Below are 14,038 nucleotides of genomic sequence, written 5' to 3'. Positions count from 1 at the left end.
CCTCTCTATTGGCATATTTCAAGACACTGATCATGAGCAAATTCTAAAATTAACTTATACAATTTAATTCAAAGATCGTGCGAACAAAATAAAGTCTTAAGAAAGTACTAGTCTTTGTCTTTTCAAAGTGAATTCTTTATGTTTTAATTGCATGGCTGTAAAAAGGTTTCAGAATGAGAAGATGTATTGATAATTCTTTTCCATGAAGACTTTCCGGTATATAAATTGAGCCCAATTATGAATTCAGCACAAGTTTTATGTTTGATTCTCAAATTATATCGTCTTACTTCCAAGTGAACAGCTTTATATAAATAACTTGAATGCATGAACAAATTTTAATACTGTTGGTTACCTTTTCCTATACACGAGATGGCAAGGCTATTGTGTAATTCGATAATATGGGTGGGTAAGAAAATGAGAAAACTAGTCTTATGACCGAGCTGAATGTCTATTGTGCTGTTCTAAAAGTGGATTTCTAAATAAAAGCCAGAGTTTTGCAGGGTAATGCTACATGCATATGTGCTATTTGTAATGAAGTGAATATATCGCTGCAGTGGGCCACAAATATTTGACATATTAATGGATTATATTATTAGTCTAAGATTGCGTGTTTCATGAAAAAACAGTTAAGTTAGGAGTTTGAATGGAGCATAGCTTGAATAGAAATTGCGCAACCAATATTGTAGGATTGGCGATTGATAATATATATATATGTGAGTACTGTATGTGTGTGTTAAATTTTCATTTCAATGAATACGAGCTGTCAAGCTGGTTATACATAAAGCATGAAGTAAATGTGAGGAACAACCACTTCAATACAATACAAAGTTTGACCATTTTGCTGATGTGTGATATATAAAAAAGGAAGACATTTCAAATACCTTGGTTTCACTTTCATATGTCATCATAAATGACAGGCCTCTTTACTGCAAATTAATAGCTACACACGTTACACAGTACTGTAGATTTCCCAGAATTCATTATGCTTTGTATCCTCGAAGATACCTGAGTGAAGTCTACAATATCTCCCATGTGTAGACAAATTCACAGACTATTTATCAAAATTTGAAAAACGTACTTTTATGCACACCATTCTTCTAAATTCTCATTTTAAATAATTTTGAAAATTATGCATAATTGAGAGAGGCGATAGCATTTTTGTGAAATTTGCCACAGATTGTGTCGTCAGCCGTACAGAATAATGTGATGAAAAGTAGGGAGACTAGTTGCACCTGTTTTATGAAACAAAAGGATATTGCTTTTTGCAATGGAAGTGACAAAAGAAATTTGCATGCTAAGTTTTCTCAGAGAATGACCCCTTCAGTTCGTCATAATTTGCAGCCCAAAAAGCATGGCATTTGTAGTACCTAAAGAATGTGACTTTTCTGGTTGTCTAGCGGTTATTTTGAAACTTTCACTGATATATCTAAACGTTCCTTTACTAGATATTATTTAAAAATTATTCTGATGCTGCATATTAGTGCTTACATGCAGAAATGAAAAATTTTCAAGAAAAGTAACCTTCAAGGATACAAATCATAGAGAATTGTGGGTAATTTATTGTACTGTGCGTTACCTGGTCTTGCATAGGTTTGTGGGGTGGAGAAAAGCTCTGGCTTGAGAGAATGTTTTATATTAAATACATGTTTATATATTCAGTAGGAGTTTGTTACTTCCACATAGAGTGTATTCAAAATGACACTTTATAGGAATAACATTTCTATCACAATCATGACCTTCATTCTTTTCCTTACGAACAGCAAGTTTTCTTGGTCTTCTTGAAATAGCCAACTGCTATTTAGCAAAAAAAGGACTACATCCTTCATGTTTCAAAAATCAATAAAATATTTTTGGCTCTGAAATTATGACATTTAATTTGTCATTGTATGATTATTACAAAGGTCACGACCTTTTATGAGCATCAGAGCATTGCTCAGAACCGTTACAGTAGTGATTTGCAGACAATGATTAAACAAAATAATTATAGCAAACAAAATTTTCCTTGAAATAAAATATATTCATGTCATTATCTTTAAGATGTACCACAAGATAAGGATAATATGAATAAGAATTAGTGAGGCCTTTGAAGGAGATTACTTTTGTGAGTACATGCATAATTTCTGATAAATATTTCTGACAAGATTTAAACAACCACATAATTTTTTTAATGATTACCCCTAAAAATGACACTGGGGAGCTTGTGATTGTTGCTATGATGAAAACTAACAGTTTTCTGCAGTGGCGGGAATTACCTGTTCAATATTTCATATGACATTATATATTCAAGCAAAAATATTTTTAAGTGCAGGCGGAGAAATATGACTCTGGGGAGTTGAGTTTAGTGTTGTGATGATTAAGACAATTGAATGCTCTTCAACATTAATGCAACAGTTTGTGGGTTAATCTCCTATCTGAATAAATTTCCCTTGAAATTCTTATTTGAGACAATGTCCATGATATTCCTCCGATATGATACAACAGAACATGAAGAGTACACTTTCAAGATGTTATCTGTATCTCTTCAAAGCACTGCCTACGCATTATTATCTTTGGAACTTGATTAAAATGGAAAGAGCTGCCATGATTGATGGCACATGTAAGGGAATTAATGTTTTCACATCTGACATCAGCAGGCAATATTACTCAAGATTTTGCTTAAGTAATTTTAAAATTTCAGGCAACAAAACTAAATACACAGGTCATGCACCACCATATCATTTACTTGTCAATGAGCCCTCAGAAAAAATGATTTCTGGATACTTTGCGACAAATTCATATTGAGGAAATGTGAAAATTTCTTGTGTCAGCCATATATTCTTATATATAATACAAACCATTTTAACTTGCTGCTCTCAGGCAATTTGTCCACATTGTGATGTGTCCTATTGGTTCACGGGGCACACTTTCACATATATGCAGATTTGTAAATCTTATTTATTGATTTATTGAGACACACTCAGACTTGAAATAGACTTTAAATATTATGTGGACTGCAATTAATAAGTCAGAGCATCAAGCCCTTACAGTGAATTCTATCATCATGTTACACCATCAATTCCTCTATCACAATATCACATCCGAACATCTTCCTTGGAGTACAATACTGCTGTTTAGTAAGTACCGTACATTTTTGAAAATTCATACGATCTCTGTGTAATAAATTTAAGTTCCATTAAGTTAAGGCTATTAACTTTTGATGTAATTTCCAGTAATTTTTGTTCTCTTTGTAGACCCTAGAATCTAGTTCATCTCCCCAAATCATATGACAGTGCCAAAAGTTCAACTTGTCAATACGGCCTATACCAGTAAGTGTATAATGTATCATGTTAGTGTTGTCCTTGTTGTCTGAATGTAACAAGTGGACTAGAATTTTTTCAACAGTAACACAATCAATCGTACAAAATGCGTTGTGTTTAAAATGCTCGTTTTTAAATTTTAACATCTGCTTTGGGGATAGACTGAAAGATCTGTCGCTTGAGGACACTCCTGATGCTCCCCTCCTCTTCCACATACGGTAAGAGGGGGGAGCGCAGAGAGAGACTTCCAGCGACGGATCTTCCAGTCTACTTTAGGGACAGCAAGAAAAAAATGTACTTGTCCAGTACTGATAAAAATAATGAAATTTATTGGCAAAGATAGAGCTGTTCCTTTTTATTCGATAATTTTCTTTCAAGTTCTCTGTGATGACCCCAACCCACCCCAAGCAGCCCATCACTTTCAATAATTTGCACATCTTGTCACTCAATAAACTTGTAAAGTCCTTTTTCTCCCCTGGGGTTTACATTTCATGATTACCAGACTGAATTGAGTCAAACATATGCTTCATGTTCAATCACAGACAGCGGAGACTTTCTATGGTTTAATGAAATTCTGGATGAAACCAGCCGCTGCTCTGTCAAGTTCCATTTCCAAGTTTGATATGTCATAGTGAATAAAACCCCCACCATGTTTGTTTTTGAAATATCACACAGGTTTGCATGAACTATTGATCGGCTGTTTTGATCTTGAATTTCAGGTATTTTTTGAGATGTCATGAGGAAAACAAACATTTCTAAAAATTGAACTTGTCACTGCTTGATGAAAATAATCAATTGCATTGATAAATAACTTACAGTGCACACGGTGGAAATAATTAATCAATATGTAAATAATACAGGGGCATAAACAAATAAAATGTTAACTTCAAATATATATATATTTTTCTTTGTAATAACTATGTTGAATAGTAAAATTCACGTGCGTAAGTTACTGTACTTCATGTAGTAAAGCATACGTGCATAACGTCATGGTACCTATCGGTTCATCGTTTCCAAGGGTTCAACGCATTGAAAATAAGTCTCCTTGATATAAATAAACGTCAAAACGACTCAAAAATGTTGTCACCGCATATTAATGCAAAGACATTATAACTAAGCAAAGATTTCAACCATAAAATATGTTTGCGAAGTCACCATCTGTTGACTATCAAAACACATACAGTGTTTACGGTACAGTTATACATAATTGTCCCCGCAGTACTGTGTCATTTATTGTGTCGATGACACTGACACTGTGACAGAGTCGAAAATTTGGTAACGGGATCTGTACACAGGCTAGCCCCTCGATGGTCTGTGGCAAAACTGATATTTTCGGATTCGATATGGTTTATCAATATGAAATGTTCAGAAGGTGCTCACCTTTTAATTCGGTCAAAAGTGGATCTCGCAAAGCCATTTTCGCCGCTGTAGATATACATATGTGATGTACTTTCACTGCTTCGGCGGTAGCTCTGCACTGCACTGCTGACTGGGTATCACCTACTCTGACCTGTAGGTCAACTACCGTAAAGGGGTTTCGATTGACTAAACATAATATATTTTGTAATTTCCGTCAATTTAGTTATAAACAGTTCCATGACTATACTTGTACAGGCATTTTATTGTTTTATTTTACCAGTTAACATCTCCATGAGGTTCTTACTAAAATTCAAATGTTGCTATATTATACCTACAGCCCTTTTACGGTAGCGATATTTACACAGTGAAAAATGGCTTCTGCTCCAGGGGGTGTGACTGAAGTGTGCACTGTTGATTCACTTCTACAGAAAGCTATTTCAGCGTTTGAAGCTAAATTTGGAGGAAAGCCTTCGATTGCAGCATGTGCCCCAGGACGAGTTAACTTAATCGGCGAACACACCGATTATAACGACGGGTTTGTCTTCCCTATGGTAAGTCTATATGCAAGTTGCAACGCGAATGGATGTACCTGTATGGTGTTTATTCAGCCTGAGCGAGCCTCAGAGGAAGGTCATCGATTGTGTTTGACCCAATGTGTATAGAGGGCGTGTGCCACAATGGGAAACGTTGAGCCATTGTGTTTCAGAAAAAGTGAGATCTATCTGTGTGTGATTCTTTTAAAATAGCTCTGACAATGCAGTTTATAAATGGGGGGGGGGGGGGGGGGGGGGGAGAGAGTAATGACTGGAAATTTGTGGATCAGTACCGGCCATTGTTACATTGTGTCTGTCTGGGTATCATTATTATCAGCTGATCATTTTATGTAATACCTATATGTACATGTGTTTGTGTGTGTGTGTGTGAGTGTGTAAAGTAAAGGAAAGTAAAGTATTAAAAGTAAAGTAAAGTGAAGAAAAATAAAGCCTTTATTGAAATTGTATCCCCTTTGGGATCTTGATATAAAAATACAATAAAGGTTCAACAACTACAACAGAACAAAATAAAAGGGAGAGAGAGAAGAGAGAAAAGAATATATATATATATATATATATATATATATATATATATATATATATATATATATATATATATATATATATATGAGATAAATATGAGATAAATATATCAGATACACACATAGACATATATATGTATATATGTACATATATGAGATAAATATGTCTATATTTGTATTTATGTATGTATGTATATATGTTTGTATGTATGTATGTATGTATGTATGTATGTATGTGTGTATATGTGTAGGAATATGTAGGAATCTAATTTTTAGAGTTCTGTCTTAGAGAGTCTATCCACATCATCATGGCATTATAGGCCTGCTTTTCAAAATCTGAAAACAGCAAAAATACTGACTCTGCCCTGAAAACTTCAGAGAAATTATAGAAACAGAAAAGTGCACACTTAGGAGGCTTATTTCAAATATTTAAGAACTATTTTTTTTGATCAGATTTAATGTGAGTGTCTTTCTTTACCAACCGTGTCTGCATCATAGTTGCCTGCATGTATACCATTATTGTTGTCTCCTTGTTGTAGGCATTGCCCATGGTGACGGTCGTTGTTGGTAACAAAACATCATCTGGAGTCTGCAGAGTGATGACAACAGCGGACAATGTGGATGAGCCCAGAGCTGTTGAGTTTCCTCTTCCCTCGGATGCCAGTCCTTTGCAACCAGGGAAGCCATCTTGGTCAAATTATGTCAAAGGAGTCATTGCAAAGTTCAAAGGTAAACCGTATTATATTTTGAGTGCATGGTTGATATTACATGGATATTTAAGTTTTCTTGACAGCACAAACTACTTGTAGTTGTAAAGAAATGGTGATGCTGTCTCTCTAAAAATTTGGAGTATTAAAACAGTTTGGTAATCAATTTTATCTTTTAGGTGAATTAGTATCCTTTGACGCAGTGATAGCCACTTCTGTTCCGATTGGTGGTGGTGTTTCTAGCTCAGCTTCCGTGGAAGTAGCCACGTACACATTCCTCGAAGTTCTTACCGGTAACACAACTGGTCTGAAAGAGAAAGCCTTAGCTTGTCAGAAAGCTGAACATGACTTCGCTGGAATGCCATGCGGTATTATGGATCAGTTCATTTCTACCATGGGGAAGGAGGGTCACGCTTTACTCATAGACTGCAGGTATGTTTGTGTGATGTTAAAGGTGCATATCCCTGTATTGTTGCTATGATCTCAACCAACACTTTTGTGTTAATAGCTGAATCACATTTATAAACCACAAGAATAACAAAATAGTCCACGAGGTTCACATCGTCATGAACCATTGGCGTTTATTTGTCTGCTGTCACTCTGCCAACTTAAAGGGAGACAGTCGTCGGAACTCTGCTCAAAGGTTTATAGGGATCCCCACGATCGATTTAAACTAGATGTATCTAGGGTATGTTGGTGATTGATGAAAGTTAACTTAAATATCGTAAAACGTTGCTGCTATGTTGACTTGATGCATCTAGATATTGTGCATAAAGTGCATTGTTTGTAAACAAGAAAGCCTAGTCGCACATGCACAGTTCTGACAACTGTCTCCCTTTAAAATCAGCTTCCATAGAAATACTGTTCCAGTGGCTAATGGGTATCTGGTGACTAAATGCTTCAATTAGTTGAGGAAAACAGAACTTGATTAAAGAGATTTTGAAAAGTTTGAAAGACAAACAGCAAAGGCTAAAATAAAGGAAAAAACTCTCTTTGATATCTATTCTCATCAGATCTATGGAGTCCAAATTGGTACCACTAAGTGACCCCAGTTTAGTCATCTTGGTTATCAACTCAAACGTGAGGCATGAACTGACAGGCAGTGAGTACCCAACTAGAAGACGTCAGTGTTACGAGGCAGCAGAGATGCTAGGAAAGAAGAGTTTACGTACTGCTACCATGCAAGAACTCAACTGTAAGTAAATCATCAGTAATTTCTTGTTAAGAAACTCATATGTTTGTGAATGGTAATGTGCACTTTTGCCTGGTGTTGAAAGAAATTTGTAACTCTTTGTCATATATTAAAAATGAGAATGCTCCATCTTCGTCAGAAAGTTTTCAGGATTAATTTGAAAAAACTGTACTTTCTAAATCTGTCTTTAGTTTAATATTCTTATGACACTAGCTCTATATTCCATAACCCTCAGCCCCCAGTAATAATTATGTGCTTACTGCCCTTAACAAAAACAACTGTGTGTATTTGTGTGTGTGTGTGTGTTAGCACAAATTACTTCAAGTATAAAGGAATTCTATCTGTTACTTGTGTACAAAAGAAATAGATAGATAAATAGTAGATAGCATTAAGAAGCAACCATGTTCTAACACTTTTGTTGAATATATTTATTAATTAATTTACAAAAGTCAAGCAGTTAAAGCAAACCAATTGAAATTACTTCAAATGGTTCAGATACAAGAATACTTAATTTATTTTGCAACAGCAATCAAGGGAAAACTGGACGAGGAAATATATAGGAGGGCACGACATGTGATCGGTGAAATTGAACGCACAGAAGAAGCCTCAGCTGTGTTACAGTCCGGTGATTATCGTAAATTTGGTGAATTGATGGTTCAAAGTCATCAGTCACTCAGGTGATGTATAGTTACAGATCATTTAGATAATAATTGTCAATTTCTAATGAACATCTCTGAACTAAATAGTTGTATTCAAGTTCCAATCTCTTTTTTCCAACCTATAATTGTCAATTTTTAAGGAACATCTGTGGACTAAATAGCTTTATTTCCAATCTCTTTTTTCCCATTTTGTTCCATTTGTATCTTTTGCCACTTTACTGATTTTCCTTGGAATACAACATGGTACCTTATGGAGATTACAGACTTTAAAACTCACAGATATGCCTATGATGTAATTCATTTTAATCTGGATTTATACCTGGGTATATAGAATTTTAATTATTCAAATAGGTACAAGGTTTCTATTTGTCAAAAGTGTTGTAGTGCTAAGTGGTATTTCAAGCTCCATTATCCATAAACGTAAATTTTGAAAATTAGTTATGGTTTGTTTTGTAAAAAAACTTCTGAGTATTAAATTTGTCAACCTAGCCTTGTCATGAGTTCGCTAGTGGGTGAGCCTGGCTTGATTATCAAAGCAGATCCGACCCATACAAAAAGTAAGGAAAGCGGGAATTTTTGGGATGCAATGAGAAACATCCACAAACAGACAAAATATTTATACTTAAAGGGACAAAGTCAGCCATTTTTCATGAATTTTGTCTGATGCAACACACTACTTATATTGTTTGACATGTTGAAAGATACTGAATGAATGGGTGACCATGCATATATTCGACCCCGGTTTTAGACACAATAAATGAAACGATCGCGAAAATGAATTAACCATTAAATTCATTTTCACCATGGTTTCATGTATTGTGTCTAAAACCGGGGTCGAATATACCGGTATGCATGGTGAAGGCATGTTTAAAGTTATTGATACCATTGATGACTGCCCAAAACACATGTGTGATAAATGTGTAATGTATTCTGTGTTGATAACAGGGATGATTATGAAGTGAGTTGTCCAGAACTGGATGAACTAGTTGATGCTGCTATGCAAGTTGACGGTGTCTTTGGTTCAAGAATGACTGGAGGTGGTTTCGGTGGATGTACAGGTGTGTTCATTGTAGCCAACAATTTACCATTATGAAGTCAATTAACATTTCACAGAATTTTCAAAAATGTTTGTAAATCTGTTTGATCAAATGGCATACTTCAGATGTCCATGATGCAGTATTTGTGAATACCATAAGGTAGTATGCACCTAGAAAGTGGAAGACATAAACTTTCAACCATTCTCTTACCAAATCAAGAATAAAAATCATGAGTGATTGTGCAAAGTTTGGCACTAGAGAAACAAATTGCCTAACATTTTCTGATACTTGAAATTCAAAATGGCCACCTTCCCAGTGTTAATTCTATAAGAAAATATAAAATTTTTGATTTTGAAAAAAGTATGATGGTGAAAATCTTTCTTGTGCCAAGAGCTTTAAAATAAGCCCAAAAAAGTGGTAGACCAGAAAAATATTGAAAATTTTCAGAGCCCAAATATTTGTCCCCAAGGTGTCTTCAACCTTAACCCTATGAGTGCTGTTGTTATTCCCACCAAAATTTTAGTGCAACATTTTACCAATTTTTATGAATTTTTCTGTAATTTTTTTATAATTTTTGACTAAATGGATGTCACATTTCATTAGCTACAGTTATTTTTATCAAAATTTTGGCAAAAATCTGAAAAAAATTGACTTGGGCATGTTTTATAAAGGTGACAAAAATTTACTTTGGCGCTCAAAGGGTTAAAGGACCAATGGTATCTGTTTTTAAATCATATTTGTCTGAAAAAATTGCCCCTTTACCAGTCCTGTAGACTTCAACAATACATTAAAGTGCATCTAGTTCGGAGTGTTGCCAGATCTTTTCATTCACGCAGAGTTTTAGGAAACATCCTTGAGTTTCTTTTCAACTGGAGATAAATGGCTAAATTATTAGTGTACACTGTAACAAAGACAATGTTGTTTTCGACAAATGAAATCTGATTAAAAGTTGTACAAAGTAAATATTTTAGGTTACACTTGGATTTGATAAAGAAGAACACTTTTGAAAGCTTGTAGACAATTAATTGATAAATGCATTTATTGACATTACAGTAACTCTACTGAAGAAAGATGCTGTTCCTAAGGTTGTGGAGCATGTCAAGGTAATTTTTTTACTTCACTCAGATATTTATCTTTTACATAAGATACCGTAGTGGGACAAAACACTTATGTTTATCCCTTTGGCCCCCATAACTGAGTGCAAAGGTCTAACTTTGGCACAGGTCAAAATCAGATTGATCCAAACCATGGAGGTTGAAAGGTGAAATGGTTCTCAATGGTTATACTGTACTCTGCTCTTTCTGATAGGAGCTAGGTGACCCTTTGGGCAATATAATTTCAGGGAGCAAAGAAATTAGCATATCTAACAAGTCTTAGTAGGGTAATATCATAATGTCACAACTTCTTGCAGAGTAATGATAATAGATTTTTTGTTAGAAAATGGCAGAAAATCAAAGAAACGTTGGTTGCAGTGAATTTAACAATACCTCATGTTCCTATGACAACTAACGATTACATAATACTACTTATGCTGAAACCACCACCACTACAACTGACTATTATAACTAAATTTTGTCTCTTTTAATTCCAAGGCCAAATACTCAGGTACAGCCACATTCTATGTGACATCAGCGTCTGACGGAGCAAGACCTCTTCAAATCTAAATCGTAGGTCATTTTCTTCGATGGCAGCACACTAGTATAGGCAGCATATATATACCATGTCAGCGGTGACAAATTTTTCAGCAAAATTTCCAAAGATAAGTCGTGTGAGGGCGCTGTTGATTGTGAAAAGGTAGTCTGGTTCCCTGACCCATTTCTCCGGTAGAGGGCGTGGGGAAATATAGGGTCAGGTACCAGGTAGCCATGTTCAAGATGGCGGAGGTTAGTCACCTGACAGAAATGCTGCAACAAAATAGGCTGCTACCATGAAAACGCCGGTCAAAATTCGACTGGATCAGAATTATGTTCTAACACTGGTATCCAAACCAAAAACATTGGCACACGAGACGGGAAACATAAACTGAAAGATTAATCCAGAAGTACGGGGAAATAGAGGTGATTGAAGGCTGGCTGTGATATCGCAACAGTACTTGTGGCGTGTATCGAACGCGCTAGGTCATTGAGGTCATCGCCGACTGTGGCGTGACCCCAATGACCAGAGCACGTTCGATACACGCCACAAGTACTGCTGCGATATCACAGCTAATTGAAAGCAAACTTTGTTGGAACTGCGAACGACGGTTGATTTTGATGGATAGAATGGTGTCCGAATTTCGTGAAAAATGCCAGGCAACATGTCGACATTCTAAAAGTATCCAGAGGTGTGCTAAATCACAGTGGCTAAATCATGGAGGTAAAAAGTCTTTCTTTCTACTCCACGGCTTTGTGGTACAAACAAGAATTTGGTGTCAAGTGAGCCTGAAAGTGCAAACTCAAGAAACATGAGGAAAGTTACAAGTGTTACTTTCATCCAATCACAGCTTGTTTTATTTAACCCAATAGCGTCCATGTTTACATTAGCCGGTACCTGACCCTATATTTCCCCACGCCCTCTACCGGGGAAATGGGTCAGGGAACCAGATTGTGAAAAGGAAGGCCACACGTTGCACGTGATTATGGAGAGAAGAATTTCAACAGGGCACATTATGGTTTGAATGCTGTGTGCATTTAGGAAAATTCTTAAATTTCAAAATATCGGGCAATAAGTTTTTGACTTGTAAAAGAAGTAAGTCCGCCATAAGTAGGTTGTCATTTGAGCATGTGCAAGTCATGACAGTAGTGTTGATAGAAACATTTCATTTTACAAAGTTGTTGGCAGGTGATTGAATTGAAATGTATATCTTTGTATGTCCACTATGCAAACGAGCTACTCGCTGCTTGATCTGGTCCACAAGCTTCATTTTGGTGTGAAAAAAAAGGGCAAAAGTGACACTGAGACAAGAGTATATAAACAGGCATGAATTGCGTCTCTGCTTCATACACTCTTCTGTACGGATGAAAGAGTTGGATTTTCTGACACTTTCATCAAACGTTTGATTTTGCTTAGGCCAAAACTTGCCATCACATCAACCCTGAGAAAAATCAGTGGATGACCTTCTACTGAAATAACTGTTAGCAAACATTGAAAGGTCTCTGGACATGCACAACTGACAACCTTACTCAGTCAAGATATCTATCAGGGTAATATGTCATAAATTAATCAACCCTTCAAATATTTTTATACACTGTCTAAGATTTTATCACTCATTTCTATTCAATCGAATTGTTTTTGAAAGAATGATGGCTCAACTTGACATTAAATATTAGAAGAGAATTGTTTTACAAAAAGAATAAGCGTGCATTCTTGTTTCCCTGGAAATGGACAAAGAACAGTACTACTTGATTCAGAAATTTCTCTGGTACACACTCTTTCCTCTTATGTAGAGCATCCTTCATGGGTTGAAATGATGGAACTGATGGCTTCATGTAGCAAAACCTCTTTGCATTCAGTAGTTTTTTTATTCTTTAACAATATAGTGAAATGATAATCATCAGGAGATTATGGAAGCAAACTTTATGAAGTAAACTTGCCCACTGCTACTTTATGAACCCTATCATTCTAAAGTGCGCCCCCAATGGCCAAACCACAAAAACAAAACATCGTTTAGTGGTGCACCCAGTTGGTAGTTGTTCTAACTAATGAATCAGCAATGTTGTAGGAGAGGCTAACAGAAAGTCATGAATGAATTTATGTTGCTGAATATTTTGTAAGTAAATGAACTTGAAAAGTCCCACATTTATTGAGACTGTAATCCAAAATTAGTGCAATAAAGGATCAAGAGGGATATTTTTATGCAAAACTATCTTCTCCAGAGTAATGTATTTTAACTTGCATAATCACCTTGAAATTTTCAAGAGAGTATTATTTGATCACGTTGACGGTCAATTCACATGAAACATTTGAATTGGCATGTCGATCTTCCAAATAATGGCACTCTGTCAGTCTTCGAAAGGATGGCACTTGGCATTATCTGTCGGAAAATGTAATCACTCTGCCGCTAAGTCTCAAGATTGATGATGCAGTAAGTGAAACGCATCAACCCTTTCAGGGCTGTAATTTTCTCCACAAAAATTTCAGTGTGACGTTTTACCAAATGAATTGTGAATTTTGCTGTAATTTCTTCATAATTTTGGACCTAATGGACAAAGGCTTTCAATGGCTACAATTTTTGACCAAAATTTTGAGAAAAATCTGGAAAAATTGTCTAGGTCTGAAAAAAGTTGCTGGCTATGTTTTATTCTATAAAGGCACCAAAAGTAGACTATGGCACTCAAAGGGTTAACATGTTACTGTTTTTTCACACCTTGGCACTGGTATTATTAAACATTGCACCTGCTCCATTCTGTAACTCGCGAGAATTGTTACTGTGCCTTGACTTCAGAAATTCTTCCTTTAGGAAATAATCAGAACGAGGTTTTGGTAATTGATTACACAAGTGAATAAATGCAGAACGAAGAAGAGATGCATGTAACCATTTCATGTATTATCAGGGAAGATCAGGGTACACATGTATGTACCATGTAACAATGTTGGGGAAAAATTGTACTGACTGAAATAAAGTACATGTACCATTCCATTACCCTGTGTTCTTGTTGATTTTCTGGAGCCTTGAATTTTACAATGAAATTAAAATTTTCACTGTGCTATGCGTTTCAGATCTCGTAATGAATC

The 14,038-nt window shown here is 35.6% G+C and overlaps 2 protein-coding genes across 2 annotated transcripts in view; one reads left to right on the top strand and one right to left on the bottom strand.

Annotated features, from left to right (window-relative positions):
- The window catches only part of LOC139151177 (uncharacterized), a 76,941-nt gene extending 72,130 nt beyond the window's left edge, over positions 1-4,811 (bottom strand). Inside the window, exon 1 of the mRNA XM_070723771.1 lies at positions 4,677-4,811. Coding sequence (XP_070579872.1) covers positions 4,677-4,713 — 37 coding nt within the window. The 5' untranslated portion in view covers positions 4,714-4,811. The remainder of the gene's footprint in view (positions 1-4,676) is intronic.
- A 185-nt stretch (positions 4,812-4,996) lies between these two features.
- LOC139151180 (galactokinase-like) lies at positions 4,997-13,944 on the top strand. Its single transcript, XM_070723774.1, has 9 exons — positions 4,997-5,206; positions 6,270-6,459; positions 6,617-6,869; positions 7,451-7,632; positions 8,156-8,306; positions 9,234-9,346; positions 10,379-10,428; positions 10,918-11,119; positions 11,919-13,944. The coding sequence occupies exons 1-8, from the start codon at positions 5,027-5,029 to the stop codon at positions 10,987-10,989; spliced, it is 1,191 nt and encodes a 396-aa protein (XP_070579875.1). The 5' UTR covers positions 4,997-5,026; the 3' UTR covers positions 10,990-11,119; positions 11,919-13,944.
- Positions 13,945-14,038: the final 94 nt, after the last annotated feature.

Source organism: Ptychodera flava, chromosome 15 (assembly GCF_041260155.1).
Source record: "Ptychodera flava strain L36383 chromosome 15, AS_Pfla_20210202, whole genome shotgun sequence".
NCBI lineage: Eukaryota > Metazoa > Hemichordata > Enteropneusta > Ptychoderidae > Ptychodera > Ptychodera flava.
This window is presented reverse-complemented; position numbering and strand designations above follow the sequence as displayed.

What these genes read in the sequence shown, in the direction of transcription:
- LOC139151180 (XM_070723774.1), top strand. Translation starts at nt 5,027, where the DNA reads ATGGCTTCTGCTCCAGGGGGTGTGACTGAAGTGTGCACTGTTGATTCA. An exon ending in GCTTTACTCATAGACTGCAG is followed by an intron (nt 6,870 to 7,450) that starts GTATGTTTGTGT and finishes TATTCTCATCAG; the next exon opens with ATCTATGGAGTCCAAATTGG. An exon ending in CAAAGTCATCAGTCACTCAG is followed by an intron (nt 8,307 to 9,233) that starts GTGATGTATAGT and finishes TGTTGATAACAG; the next exon opens with GGATGATTATGAAGTGAGTT.